The sequence below is a fragment of the Ambystoma mexicanum genome, chromosome 2p (assembly GCF_040938575.1).
Source record: "Ambystoma mexicanum isolate Mex_15411 chromosome 2p, UKY_AmexF1_1, whole genome shotgun sequence".
NCBI classification, from domain to species: domain Eukaryota; kingdom Metazoa; phylum Chordata; class Amphibia; order Caudata; family Ambystomatidae; genus Ambystoma; species Ambystoma mexicanum.
The window spans coordinates 406,129,532-406,144,373 of NC_090923.1; the positions used below are offsets into that span (position 1 = coordinate 406,129,532).

Here is a 14,842-nt window from a genome sequence, read left to right on the forward strand (position 1 = left end):
TATGATTGCGTTGTGTTTTGGTTTGGAGAAGTGTGAGGGATGAGCAAGCCCTTTCTTTCCTGCTCACCCTGGAACTCCTGTGAGGCAGAATCCAATCAGTCCGAGACCCCCCAAAGAATTCCTTTAACAGCAACTTTATAAGACTCTTCCACCCTGCTGCCAGTCTCAGAGGACAGTAAATCCCTGACCATCCTCCCTGTCACCGCTAGACCGACATGTGGATGCCTGCATGCATCATTCTTCCATCAACAATTACAGCACCATCATCACCATCATTACTGAACAATATTGCCCCTCAAATCACAAACAACCCACAACTACCACTGTAAACCACTATTCAATAGTTCCCTCCTCTCTATCAAGCTGTACGCCTGAGGCCTAGAAAGAGCCTGGCTAAACGACTAATGCCTCTCCACCAGGTCACCACTTAAATCTGTCAGCTTCGAATAAAAAACAGTGGGCTTCGTTACAAGTCTGGTGGTAACCCTGCCGGTGCTGCCGGCGGGTTGCTGCCGGACTTGCAATATTTACCAGCACCTGGCTTGCTGGAATCACCAGGGGATTATGACACTGGTGATCCCGGAAGTCAGGCGCCAGTAAATTGTTAATCACCAGTCCCATTTGAGTCCCATAGGACTCAATGGGAATGGGGATGACGGAAGCACCAGCACCGTTAATAACGTTGGCAGTGTTTCCGTGAAAGACTGTGGGCGGTGGCCGTTCCGCCCGCCAGGTCTGACCCTGGCGCAGGCGGGACAACATCTGCCCGCAGACTCGCAGTGTGCCAGTCGGTAACAACAGTGCTGGTAGGCTTACCAGTACCATTGTTTCCAGACCGGCATACTTGTAAGTAGGCCCACTCATACGCAATACCAAAGTCGCCCATTAGCGCCAAGAACTCATATCCGCCATGAGTCTTTCACAGAAACTCGTCAACATTGTCAAATCCATCTCCAAACCATCATCCATACCTTCCACCCCCCCATCTACTTCAAGATGCAACTCCCTCATGGTTTACTTCAACTATAAATACACAATACACCCTTACTGATAAAACAAAACATGCACAATTCCTGGATGACACATGCCCACCACAAGCTGCATCTAATTGCATCATCCCACTGCACATTGGCGCAACTTCATCAATTCATGGCTCTTCCATGATACTACCTCTGCATTCAAAATGGGACAAATCTCACCCCTCTTCAAAAAAAACATCTCTCAACTCCACATTCCCTGACAATTACCACACTGGTAACATCCTGCCATACTTCCCCACCCCCCCCAGAATCAGGGACGATTCGTCACTACCCAAATCCAACAAAACATTTGTTCTGGTTCTGTCCAAACTGGGCTACTGTAACGTTCTCCTCCATGGACTCCTCAACAGAACACTTGCCCCCGTGGAAGATATACAGAACACAGCAGCCTGACTCATCGTCCACCTACCCAAACATTCACACATCACCCAGATCCTGCTCATCTCCAGTGGCTCCCTTTGCCCCAGAGAATTGCCTTCAAAGAACTGTAATGTATTCAAAGCCATCTACCTCAAAAATCCCTCTTACCTTCATGACAAATTCACTCATCAACCACACACAAACACAAGACAAGTGAGCCAGCATTCTCTACACATGCAAACTAGAGCCTCAAAACATACCTATTTCCCCACACATAACCTTGGCTTTACACCTCCCCTGCTTCCATTTGTCTATCATATTCTTCCTATCCTATCCTGAAAACATTTAGTAACTTCTTTACCTTTTCAACCTTTGAACCTTGTAATGCATTTCGAGAACCTCTGGGAAGGGTCAGACTGTACACAAATTCAAATAAAATGGAATGAATAAAATATGTTAAACATCCAATCCCCTTCCCCCTTTTCAATGTGGAATTTCAGACATCACCCACTTCTGAATTTCACATTTTAACCACTCCACCCAGCTACTCACCAGTGTTCTCTTGGAGTTCAATTTTCAGGGCCGAGAAGAAACTTTGGGCTTCGTTACGAGTTTGGCTTTGCAGTAAATATTGTGTTAAGTGACAGTACATCTGCTACCTTGGAAAATGAGTGATGAGTGGGCAGCAACTTTGTATTAAGCAGTAATATAACGGACACCATCTGATATTTAGTCCACACCAGAAATCCCCCTGCTCTAGGGGGTCTATTACAAATCTGCAAATCACTAGCAATTAATTGTCAGATTTTGTGTGAACTCTGAATGGACAAAAAACATTTGTCCACTATGACATTGTCTGAAAACCATTGGCTGAACGCTAAAAATAAAAGCCTCCGGTTTTGTAATATGAAATATTGGTTTTGTGTCAGTCTGTAATGTCAAAATACCTAAATCATTGATTGCAAGTGAATTACCTCTTCGTTGTGGGCACATTTTTTTTTCCCATTTATAGTTCACCCAGTCTCTGACAAATAATTGCCAGTGTTGTGTTGATTAGTAAATCTGCTTCCGCCACGTTGAAACAATTTTACTGCACCACAAATGTCCAACTTTGGAGGTGAAGTAGTGGAAAAGCCTTGATCATTTAGTTTGAGGTATTTCCTCCACTTATCCTCCAACGAACATGCAGCATCAGTGCATTTGGTTAATCCTCCAAATCCCAGTTGGAGTCCATTGGTCTATATGAATGGAAACAAACACTGTTTTCCTGCCGTTCATAATCTGGCACATTTACCACCTGAACGAGTGCTGTTGGCGCTAAAGAAAATTGACAGTATTTTCGATGAAATAGCACGAAACGCATAATGAGTCCCAAAGTTTCCACACCCTCTTCAGTTTGAAATGTCTGTTGCCTTTTAGGCGGCAATCAGTATTTTGCTGGCTGCAAAGAGTATGCCCTGTTTTTTACTTCTTCTTCTTCTTCTTATTATTATTGTATTTATTGAGCATGGACCTAGCTTCGAGAAGCAACAGAGCACTTTACAGAGGTATCGAGCAGTACAGATGCATAACGGAGCGTTTTTCAGAGGTAACACCAGACTAGATATACAGTGTGGGGTAGGATACAAAGGGGCACAGCTGTACCGGGTGGTGGGGAGGTGAAGGGCGGGCATCGTCTAACGTGTCAGGTGGCGTGAGGGTCGACGTGATGGCGGTCTAGTTGTTTATTTTCCTATGCCTAGGTGGCCTTTCATGTTGTCGCACTTCGAAGGACGGAAGATCTCATAGCCTGAGCTTCATTGTGAGTTGGCACGGATGTTGAACTGTGGATCTCTCTTCATACGTATTACTCCTGCCATTGACTATCCGATCTACATCCAGTTAGGTTAAGACCACTACTTGGTAGGTAAAACGAAATAAATTGTTTAGTGCAAAGCTTTGCAGGGTTCTGGATCTTAGAATCTGCTGTACTGATTGACTCCACGTATGGATGAAGGTTATTAGTTGCAGATCTTGGGCCGGCACCTTCTCAAAGCTGGATTAACCAATAAGAGAATGCCACTATTCTGCAAGTTGCACCTTACTAACTTCTTTTTATTGATTTTTCATTAACTACCCTATGTTTTTAATTTCTCATTGTTAAGTATTGCAAAGTTTCTTCTAATGCCTCAACTTCAGCTGAATTGTCACTGATTGATTGGAGTTTAATATAACTAAAGTAGTAAAATACATCTTCTGCATGAAATGACCTCAATGGCCAGCATTTGAATGCACACTCAGCATCACGACTGTATGATTGTAGCAATCACAATCTAATGCAAGCCACTCCTACTTCATTTGCATCCACCATGATTAAAACTTAATTTATGTGCTTGTTTAATGATCGCGTCGTATCATTTCATTTCACTTCTTGGAGCAGTGAATAGGTTACACTGTAATATTGCGAGAAATTTGGCCCAGTGTCAAACACTTCAATGTTCTTGGAAAAATAGCAGGTAATCACTTTGCTATTAAAGCCATGTTAAGTATTTTTAATGTACAAGAGAAAAGAGAGGCAGTAACAAATCACTGTGTCTCGAACTCAGTGGAAGTAATAAATCATAGGAAAATTGTCCGCAATGCAATTTTAAAACCGAAATGTGTGGTGTTTCTCTGGCCGGAATCAGAAGTGAAATTAATCATACCTTTATCAGCTGCCCATGGAAGCTACGCACTCGTACTTTGTAATACATTAGTTACTGGTCCAGTTGTGATACTAGAAACTGCCCCTCGCTTAAATGCCCACTCTCCGAGATGAGTCAATATACTTCAAGACAGAAAATGTGAAATCCAAATCATTGTTCTCAATAAAAAAAGTGGTAATTTACATTTGAAGAAAAGATCACCAGCGGTTCACATCTGGATATCTTAACATGACTTGACAACTCTATCTTGTTGATAATGATCATGGGCTGGTTGAGCTCGCACTAGTGGAGGGAAACTAAATGCGTGTGGGAACACACAGGAATGGAAAACGAGTGTTGCCCCTGTCTTTAAAGCAGGCGTCTCCAACCTTTGGCTTTCCAGAAGTTTTGGACTGCAACTCTCACCAGCACTGCCAATGAGGAGGAATTGTGGGATTTGCAGTCTAAAACATCTGGAGAGCCAAAGGTTGCAGCCCCATGCAGAGGCTCCTGCACACTCGAGCTGAAGAATGGAACGTCACTGCATTGATTAGAGTGTGTTAGCGAGGTTAATCCTTATGTCAAATAAACAGCAACAATATAAAGCACACACTGGAAATTACCTAGGGAATTATGTAGTGAAATTCCTCCCCTTGGTCTATGCATCTATCCACAGGACTATCCCGCACTCATCCACGCTGGTCAACGTCCTCTCCCGCTGCCTCCTTGGCGGCACTCCCTCTGCCCTTATCCATGCAGCACTATAGCTCCTTTTCACTTCTGGCACTGTTCAGCAACACATCTTGGACATGGAAGGATCATCCTGCCAGCACCCAGCATCATCCCATGTAAATCTCCTTCTGCTTCCACTGCGCGCTAAATACACGTATATTATGGTAAAGTTATGAACTTCGCTGCTAGCCCGCATCGTGCATTTTCGATGTTCTTATGTGCCTCTGCACTCAATTGGACATCTTACCTTTTCGACTGAATCCCTATCCATTTAAATCACCTATTTTGTATCGGGTTGGTCCGTTCAGTATTAGTATCTGTGTAGTGTTTCTGGTAGAAGCACTCTTCACATTTCGAAAGGAATATCTAGCTGGAATATGGCTTTAATCAGTTGATCTGTGATGGGTGCTAAGAAGTGCTAATGGATATTTTTTCAGAACGCTGCTGACCCCATAGAGATGGCCAATACTATTTCTATGGGTCCCATCAATAGCTTAAAGTCATTTACATGTTTAAAACAATATTTAGGGTCCTGCTGGGGGATACAGACACCTAAGTAATATTTTTCAAGTGTTAATACATATATTTTTAGAATGTACCCGTACCTTATACGAATAGTATTTGTTTTATGTCTTTGGGTGAAATAGAATTCTAATACAATGTTTATTAATGTTTTCAAAATAATATTAAGGTCTGGTCGGGGGGACATTATTTAAATAGGGTGCTACAAAAAGAAGCATTGGTAGCTCATGTATATGGCTTTGTAAATGGAGAAGGCAAGATGCTCTATTGTAACCCTTGCCCTCCTCAGTTAAGAGCCAACCTAACTGGCTTTACCAATCCTGTTCTTGTATAATGGTGTGCAATTCCTTTAGCATGATTCATTTCCATTGGACCTACATACATATTGTAACACATATATACTGGGCCTTTTGCCACTTGTCATTTAGAATGTTCTTTGGTAACTATTTAATACAGTCTATAGTGCTCTCAATGAAACCATTTCTGTGTTCCCCTTCTTTCTAGAGCAGTATCGGCCAAAAGACTGGTTACAACCCGTTACCTGGAACTTCCTTCAGATATGTTTAAAAATGAATATCAGGTACAGTAACCCTAAGTTTCAAATAACTGACTACAAATGTAAACAATGAAATGAATGCAGAAATCTTAATACTAATTGTGGGCAATTGCAGAAGTGGTGTTGGCACCATATGTTGTGGTTGTGTAGGAAAATTCAATTATTTTGGAATGGTGTTTTCCAGAGAATTGATTTGGTTTTAGACCTATCCCTTCCACGGGACCCGCTTATTGGTGTATTAGGCTTACTTCCCTCTGATATTGTATTAACCAGAGGAAAAACATTTTTGGGCGTACAGGGCATTATTGGTTGCCAAGAGAGACAGCCTGAAATTCTGGAAAAGTGATACTGTCCCTTGTGTTGATGATTGGCTGCTGAGTTTGTCACTTCTCTTTAAAAGGGAGAGAGTGACTTTCCATGGCCAGGATCAGCATCATAAATATGAGAACATCTTGGGTGTGTTTAGTGACCTTTATGCTTAGTTGTTTACAATTGTTCCCTTAGGTTTAATTAATCTGACCCCTCACTTGCATCTATATGTTCTGGGTGTTTTGCTTTTCCCTTTCTCTCTCTTCTTCTCCCCTTTTTATTTCGTCTTTTTCCGTTATGAATGCGATGGTTGAGATAAGTTCATATTGTTCTATATTATGTACAAAGAAATATGAACCATTTAAAATAATAAAACATAATTTGAAAAAGAATATTGTACAAACTCTTCCAGGTACTGTAGAATTCGACCAGGTAAAACATTATTAGAGGTTCAAGCCAAAGCGATTAGTTTGCCCAACCACCTATGCATCTAAGCACCTGGCTTTTATGCATTGAGTGGTTTTTTATCACTTTGGAGTAGGTGATGAGAGAAACGGGAAGCTTATGTTGAGGCTGGTGAAATGATACAAATATGTCTAGTGTTCAAAATAGAGAGCACTTATTTATTTTAAAAGTCTTTATTTCATTAGAGTTAAATTAGGATAGGATGTTTTCCGTTTTGGGGTAATAGATGGTGGTTATGCCAAGTTAGTGGCCAAAATAATGTTTAAGTTGATGTTAATCTGTCTGTGTAAGGCACTTGCTGTTTTGCTTCCTGTACTGGATTCCCCCAACCACTTTTGGATGTTACATTCGTCGTCTGGGCTACACCCATCCCTCTTCGTTTTACTCGGCCTGGAGATGGGAGAAATTATCTTTTGAGGTACAGGCTTATTTCAACAATCAGACAACCAGCCTACAGTTTACCTTACAAAGGGACCATTGGCAATGTCCAAACAGTGCACTTATCACATCTGCAGCCCAATCTTATGGAACTTTACACAGTATTGACTCTTAGGGCCATCTAATACAACAGTACTTGGGGCTCTTATTTTCACCTGTTTCTCTGCATCTATTAGTTGCTACCCGACAGTACAGTTTATGAGATGAGAGGGCTGATCTTCAGCTTATTTCTACACCTCCAGTCAGTAAAAAGAAAGCCTTTCCCTTTCCCATTTGAGGGATTCTCAGATGGATCACAAAAACGAGAGTGAAATGGCAGACCTAGCCTTATAACTGTCTGATGGTTCCCAAGAACAATCTTTGTGACCCCAGCCATCTCCATGAATTAGTAGAATATTAAACCTTAGAACCTTGGGAATGAAACCTAGGGTCGGTGTTCCAACTAGACTGATTAAACATCAGGATAAGGGACATTAATCAATGCAGTTATATGCAAATGTGGTGAAACTAGTGACTGTGTTAACGACCATGTGTTAGGTGTGTATTCAATTCTAAATAAGATTGAAAACAAGATTGTTATTTCTTAAAATGTTATTTACAGAGTCCATCTGGGACACACAAAATAGGGTATGTAGCCTGCATACACAGTAGAGTGTGTGATTGGGTGCATTTAGTCTATGCTTTGTTAGATCTTTCTAGATATTTTTGGAAATGAGTATTAATTGACTTTTAAGCTGAAGTAGAAAAGTAAATAACCAACCTTTTGAAAATGATACTAGTGGATCTTAAAGACAGAGTTGGTACCAGTGAATTCCTCTCAAAACAGCATGCATGCATTGGAATCACCAATTGTACAATTTTCTGACAGTCTGAGTGCTCGTCGGAAGTGACTGATAGGGCATTGGTGTGCACGTTCAACAACCAAATATAAAGATGGATGAACAACATCAAATTGTATAAAAAAAAATCCCAGGGAAAGCAAGGCATGTTTGGCACAGAAACTCTTACAGAATTTACAATTGATATCGAAGCAGAGGATATGGGTCCTTTACAATGGGGTAAGCGAATGTGCCTTGAAGACCAGATGTTGCAGGGGATGGTGAAAACATAAACCAGGTACGAGGACAGGACAAAATGACATAGGAACGGGAAGATGGAGAAAGTGAAAAGTGCTGTATGGTTGTCTATGAAGTGTAGGGAGAGAGGAAACTGGGTGATGCAGTATCATAGAGTGCAAGGAAACAGGTTCTTCATATAGAAGGAAAGGTTTAAGGTTGGATTTAAAAAGTGGTAGAGTTGGAGGGGTACTGAGACAGAGAGGAAGGGCATTCCAGAGTATGGGAGTGAGAAGAGTGAAAGAGGGGGCACAGGGAGCTTCAGTGGTGGCAATGAGGTGAGCTGAGGATTATTTTAATGAGCAAGGGGGAGAGTATGGAGTGAGATGAAAAGATAGATAGGGTGGGGTGAGTCCATGGATAGTTTAAAAGCTGATGGGCAGTTTATACTTGGCCCTTTGTTTCCTAGATAGCCAGCTAATCTTGTGACATGCAGAGGGGGTTGAGATAAAGCGAGAAAGATTGAAAAGTCTGCAGACAGCAAAGTTGAGGAACAGAGGTGAAAAAGTATAGTTTGGAAGGCCATAGAGGAGACTTGCCCAATAGTCAGATCTAGAAAGGACTGAGGAGCTGTTTAGCAGTATTGAAAGTGAGATGACAGATTTGTCTGGTATTGAGGAGGTTGAGTCTGGCAGTCGCAGATTTGGAGATGAAGAGAGATAAGTTGTGTGATGGGCCAAAGATGACACCAAGGTTACGAGCGGAACCAGTGTAAGGAAGGCAGTCAGGAGAGCAGAGAAGAAGAGGAGGAGAGGAAGAGATATACTGTTTGTTGGGAATTAGAGAACTTCAGTCTTAGTGGAGTTGAGCATGAGCGAATAAGACGCCATCCAATATTTGATGGCAAAGAGACCATTTGAAATTTTTGACATCTCGTCGGATACGGAGTGAAATGAAAATAAGAGCTGAGTGTTGTCAGCGAAGAGTTGATAGGAGAAGCCGTAAGAGGAGATTAGGGCACCAAGAGCTGAAATAGAGAGTGAAGAGAAGTGAACCAAGGACAGACCCTTGGGGAACTCCAACAGTAAGGGGGTGAGTGGGCAGGTAAGGCTGTTCCAGGACACCTGAAAGTGTATGGGGCAAGGTATGAAGCAAACGGAGTGAGGGCTTTATTGTTTATTCTAATGAGAGATAATGTAGAGAGAAGGCCAGAATTATCAAAGGCAGCATAGATGTCATGAAGAATAAAAATAGATGAAAGGTTTGCATGCCGAGAGGAAGAGCTGAAGATGCTGATGTTGAGGAGAGCTGTCTCGGTAGAATGCAGAGGTCGGAACACAGATTGAAGGGGGTCCCAGAGGTTGTGAGCGTCAAGGAAATCACGGAGTCATTTGAATACTACTCGCTATAAGATTTTGGAATAGTATGGTAAAAGAGAGACATGGAGAAGGTGGTCAGGACAGTTAGGATGTAGACCATATTGCCTAAAACGAGGGCTGGCAGTAGCTGTCTTATAGGCTGGGGCAAATGTGGCATTGTCAAGAGAGGAGCTGAAGAGGGAAGTAAGATGTGGAGCAACACTGGGAGCTCTGTGCTTCACAATATGCAGGGACAGTGGGTTAGTGGGGACACAGGCAGGGTTAGCCATGAGGAGTAGGGCAATCATCTAATCATAGTTGGGGTGGCAAAGGAAGATATAGTAGTGGGAGAGAAGGGTAGGAGTGGGGGGAGAAAAGTGAGCAGGAGGATGCGCTAGAAGGTAATTAGTGACAGTATTGTGAATGGTAGACATTTTAGATGCAAAATAGAGAGCAAGATCATTTGCAGACAAAGTAGAGGAGATCGAGGTGGGTTTAAGAAGTGATATAATTGAGTTGAGAGATTTTTGAAGGTGCCTAGGTTAGGAGGCTTGAGACGAAATGAGAGAGCATTTGGTAGAGCCAACAGTAGAGGAATAGTTTTGAAGAGCAGCCAGAAGGAGTTGGAGATCAGAGGAGTGCTCGGGGCAAAGTTTTTTCCAGGGTGCAGATGAGAGGTGTAATTTAGTGCCGTGAAGGGGAGGATTTAGGAGTGTGTTTAGTTAGAGGGTAGTGAGAGGAGAGGGGAACATAAAGAGCAGTGTTAAAATTAGTGAAGGCTTCTTCAGTAGATGGAAAAGTGAGTTCAGCATAGGAGGAGAGTGATATGTGTTGAAAGATTAAAAATATCAAGGCTTACTTCCACATAATAGAAATACGATAGTCACAAGGTCTAAGTTACAATTGTATTTGTCAGACAAGCAGCTGCTTGGTTCTCAACACTTCACAATGTGTGCAAGCAGACACCGTGAGATGAGAGACTCCTGAACATTCCAAAAGTACACATAGTTATACAAATTCTTCACAGCCTTGGACAAATCGTCCAACCCCTCTTCATGTAATACATAACTAACTAATTCGCACTCAAACATCTTTGCATAATTTGCTGTTTTCCATAAAAGAATTTCTATGTTTTCCAAACACAAGACACAAGGTAACATTTCTCATTTTACTCGCTTACATTTGTCTGCCATTTGTTCTTGAGCTTAAAGTGTGTTAGTTCCAAAGAGAGAAAACAAGGATCTCTGCAGTAGAGCAGGTTCAGCTATTCATTATTTTACTATGCTGTTTGAACGGGGAAGGCACTGTTGGGACAGATGGTATCTAAATTACTGACTAGAACAGCTTTTTGTCTAGCTTCAAGGTTCTTCAGTGTAGGATAAACAAGCCACTTTAGCAATTTCAACAGTCTTATCTTTGTTAACATCATAAAGCAGCACAAAATTCATCTTGCTCTGTTGAAGCCGAAAACACAAATTCTGAACACGGAACAAAATGGCGGACAAATCAAAATGGCGGCGTAGCCAGCCTGTTTAAGGTTCAATCATTGCGATATTACAGTGCGATGCAAATGTGCTTAGGCCAATATTTAATATCAGGCGGTATTATGTCAAATACATGTTCAGTGCCACTGAGGTAGCCAGGGAGTTTAGAGGTGGGAAACCTGCGCTTAGTAATAGTTGCAGTAGATGGAGAGAGTGCGGAAGAAGCTGGAGTGGAGATTGAGGCAATGACAATAGAGTGATTGGTTGGAAAAGGCGTGGTGGAGATATTCGAGGCAGAGCCTTGAGAGGAGATGAGAATAAGGTCAAGGGAGGTTCCATTTGAATGGGTGGGCAGGGAGTTGACAGAAGAGAGTGAGTGGTTACGTAAATAGTTAGTGGATAGAGCAGCAGAGAGAGAGGAGAGGTTGAAGTCACCAATGATTTGGTGAATGAGAGGGAGAGACTCAATAAGATTAATGATGTGGTTGAAGAATTGACCTACTACACCAGGTGCCACATATAGAGAGATCTGTATGCAATAGGGGCAGTCATTGTGGAGATAGTGAATTCGCATGAGGGAAAATTAGCAGGAGATAGGGGAGTAGGAGGGATCAGAAGTTTGGAGTGAAGGTGTAGGCAGAGTGATGAAGGGCAGCAAGGGTTGCAGAGTCAGAGGGAGATACATTTTTCAGTAAGGGTAATCAGGTCAAGAGAAGGAGAATGAGAAAGGAAGAAGTCGTAGGTAAAGGGGGTTTTATTGCACCAACTGTGCATTCCAAAGAGCAATAGTGAGATGTAGAAGCATAGTGACGTTGAATCTGAGAAATTAAGAGGTACTGGGGGGTAGATGTCAGAATAGGATGTGTAATGGCAGTTGGGGTTGCAGTATGGTTTGTTAATAGAAAGAGTAGTGGACAGAGATGAGAGGTGGTGTTGAGGAAATAGGGATGGGGAGACAGTTGTGATGGTTCTGAGCAGAAGAGAAAGGAAGAGATATCATGAGAAGTGCATTGTGAGGGTAAAACTGAGAACAAGCAATAAAGGGTACTTGCAGACAAGTAGCAGGACACAGTAAAGTGTAGGCTAAGAAGCAAACGGGACAGTCAAGGACCGGTTTTCACCATTCACTATTCCGCTGTCAGCTGGGACGCCCCGAAGGAGTTGAGAAGGGATGACACACTTTTATCACCTGATCGCCATTCTATCAGTGGTTGGTATCTATATTATTGTCCCTCTTTTTGCTGGGATGGGGTGATTTCTTCCTGATTGGTATTCCCAGAGGAGCCTCTTGTGGACTTTAGCTGGAGATGGGGTTGATCCAGGATGGGTGAAGGAATTGTATTGCTATATTGAGTCTCTGCTATGTCTTCATTTGCAATTTAATAGACTGGCTGGTTAGCAATTTAGCCAGGGCCCTCCATAAGCCTTGCTTCTTCTGGCACCTTCTTTATTTGGAAGGAATCTGTCATCTGCTCACATGTTTGCTGTTGCAGTAAGTCGGGATCAGGAGTCAAACAAGGAGACATGATGTCTTAACACTCTTTATTCTTTGTACTAAAAAAGATAAGGTCTAAGCTATCCGTAAGCCTACAGTTTTAAGCCCTGCTCCGAAAACAAATACATTAAATGGTGGTCATCAGCATGTCTTACTTAAAATAAGTCCTCTGTCCCGAAAGCTAGTCTAACCTGCATTATTTCCCCAACTCTACAAATAAAATACACAAGTTAACAAAAACATGATTTGGGGCATTGCCTGGATAAGGGGACGATAGCCGGTTTCTGACTCCCACCCTGGTGGTTCCTTCCCTAGATGCAGTCCAACATGTGCACAGAATGTCCTTCCAGTTATTGTCCTTCTTATCAGTTTAGTTTGTCTGCCTCTTGTGCCCCCACTGTGGGGTTGTTTCCTTGCTCCTTTTCCCACTCGGGTCCTCTGGATTATATCCCCACTCTGGGGCTTCTGTGCTGTTGGAGGTGGATGAAGTCTTCAACAAGGCCCATACAAACAATACTCAAAAGTATGGACTATGAAGTTGCACAGAAATCCCTGAGCTTTATTCAGGCATGAATGAAGTGCAGAACAGCATAAAAAACAGAGGTAAGTATGGCAACTGGCGGCTAACTATCTGATGTCTCCTCCAAGGGCCTATTCTACTTGGGATAAAGAGAGACTACATCATTAATTTTTCATCCAACCGATTGGCGCTATTCTACCTGGACACAGGATAAGCATGACTTTTCACATTGTTTGATCATTGCTCATCAACCTAGGAGACTTGAAATGTTTAATAAACTGCCAAGATTCCTGGTGTTAGGGAGAATTCTCTTATAAGGCTAATTTCCCAAACCTAGTGAGTCCCCCAGCAGCTTTGCTGGGTTTTTGGGGTTTGTTTTTTCTCCTGCTAAGTGTGAGACTCTTTAACTCCCACTCTTAGACATGATTTGAGGTATGTCCTTGACTTGTTATGTGCTTATGGGCTATGGGGATTCTTTTTTACTCCATAGGGTATCATCTGTGTTTCTGTATGTGTGGTACACAGCACCCTCAGTGCAGTGCTACAGAGGCGTCACAGTGACCCCCAAACATAGACTCCATACCCTGGGACTGACTACTGTCTCCCATGGCATGTAAAGTCACCATTGGCTTTACTAGTCCAAAATTGTGAACAGAACCAGTAGAAACCATCATATTGTGGAAGTACTGGTAAGGGGTAATTCGATTGCCCCTGGGTCTTTTTTTCAAGGTGGCACTGTCCCGTCCCCCCTCGTCGAGCTTCTGGCTGGTGGCAGTGGTTACCACGCAAAATATTCCTCTGGAATATTCTCTATGGGATTTTCCCGTTGATTTTAAACGCACCACTTTTTGGTGCAATGTTAAAGATACCGCTGGTTTATTTATTTAATAGTAAATCACCGGTTGGGTCTTTTTGCCAGAACTCCATTCTAAAATGGCGTTTGTGTCCGTCTCTGTAACTCTGACCAAGGTCGAGCCCTTTGTTCCACTATTTTGGCGGGCTTCTCCACTTGGTCAAATCGCCCGTGCCAAGCACCCCGGCGGCTGGATAGCCAAGCTCACCACTTTTGACCGCGAATAAAAGGACTGCACCTTTTAATCGGGAACTCCGCAGCTGGTTTCATCCCTGTGCAGTGCAACACCTCCACGTTTCCTCCTCGACGAGATCTTCTCTCCCCCTGGTCGGAACCACGAACCTCAACCACTGCCAGGAACAACTGCCCCCGCTGGAGCTTCCTTTCTCTTTAAGGTACTGTATCCTGCCTGATCTCCCTTTCTACAGATTGCTAAAGGTGACCCTTAAATCCTTGGCTTCTAAACTGGGTTGGCTCCAGGCCTTCTAACTATATCTTTTGACTCGCCCCAACCTCTTTTGAACACTCTGCAAAGACTTTCAGTGCACTTTAAACCGTGTGATCCTGGGCACATTTCGCTTGGCTCCATTTAAAGTGGGCCTGGCCTATGAACTTTGGCTCTACAGTATAACCTGCCTTTCTCCCCTTGCTCTGAACTCTTAAAAGTGTTGGGAACTGTTTTATTTTATGCTCTGCCTTTTCTCTCCCTTTTTAACCTAAACTATTGGAGTGCCATCTAGGTTAAGTGCTCACTTCTGTCTTAACAAATAGTTGTGCTTTAACCCTGACTTGTCTGCTAGTTATCAAGGGAGGTGTGTATACTTACCTGACTGTGTTTTAGATTACTTTTCATTGACAATGCTAGTGTATTGTCTAAAGTGTGTTTTAAATAAATAATTATATACTTTTTATACAAAGCTCTGGTCAGTGTTTGTTTGCTCTACTGTGTCTTAACCCTATTGTGTATACTCTGCATACTGCCCTACTCTTCT

At 42.6% G+C, this 14,842-nt stretch overlaps 1 protein-coding gene across 2 annotated transcripts in view; it reads left to right on the top strand.

Annotated features, from left to right (window-relative positions):
• CFAP20DC (CFAP20 domain containing) overlaps positions 1-14,842 on the top strand; it is a 2,832,435-nt gene that overhangs the window by 92,720 nt on the left and 2,724,873 nt on the right. The window contains exon 2 of one of the 2 annotated variants that reach the window (XM_069643752.1): positions 5,827-5,897. In XM_069643752.1, coding sequence (XP_069499853.1) covers positions 5,877-5,897 — 21 coding nt within the window. In that variant the 5' untranslated portion in view covers positions 5,827-5,876. Of the gene's footprint in view, positions 1-5,821; positions 5,898-14,842 lie in introns of both variants that reach the window. The other variant, XM_069643753.1, reaches the window with a different exon arrangement.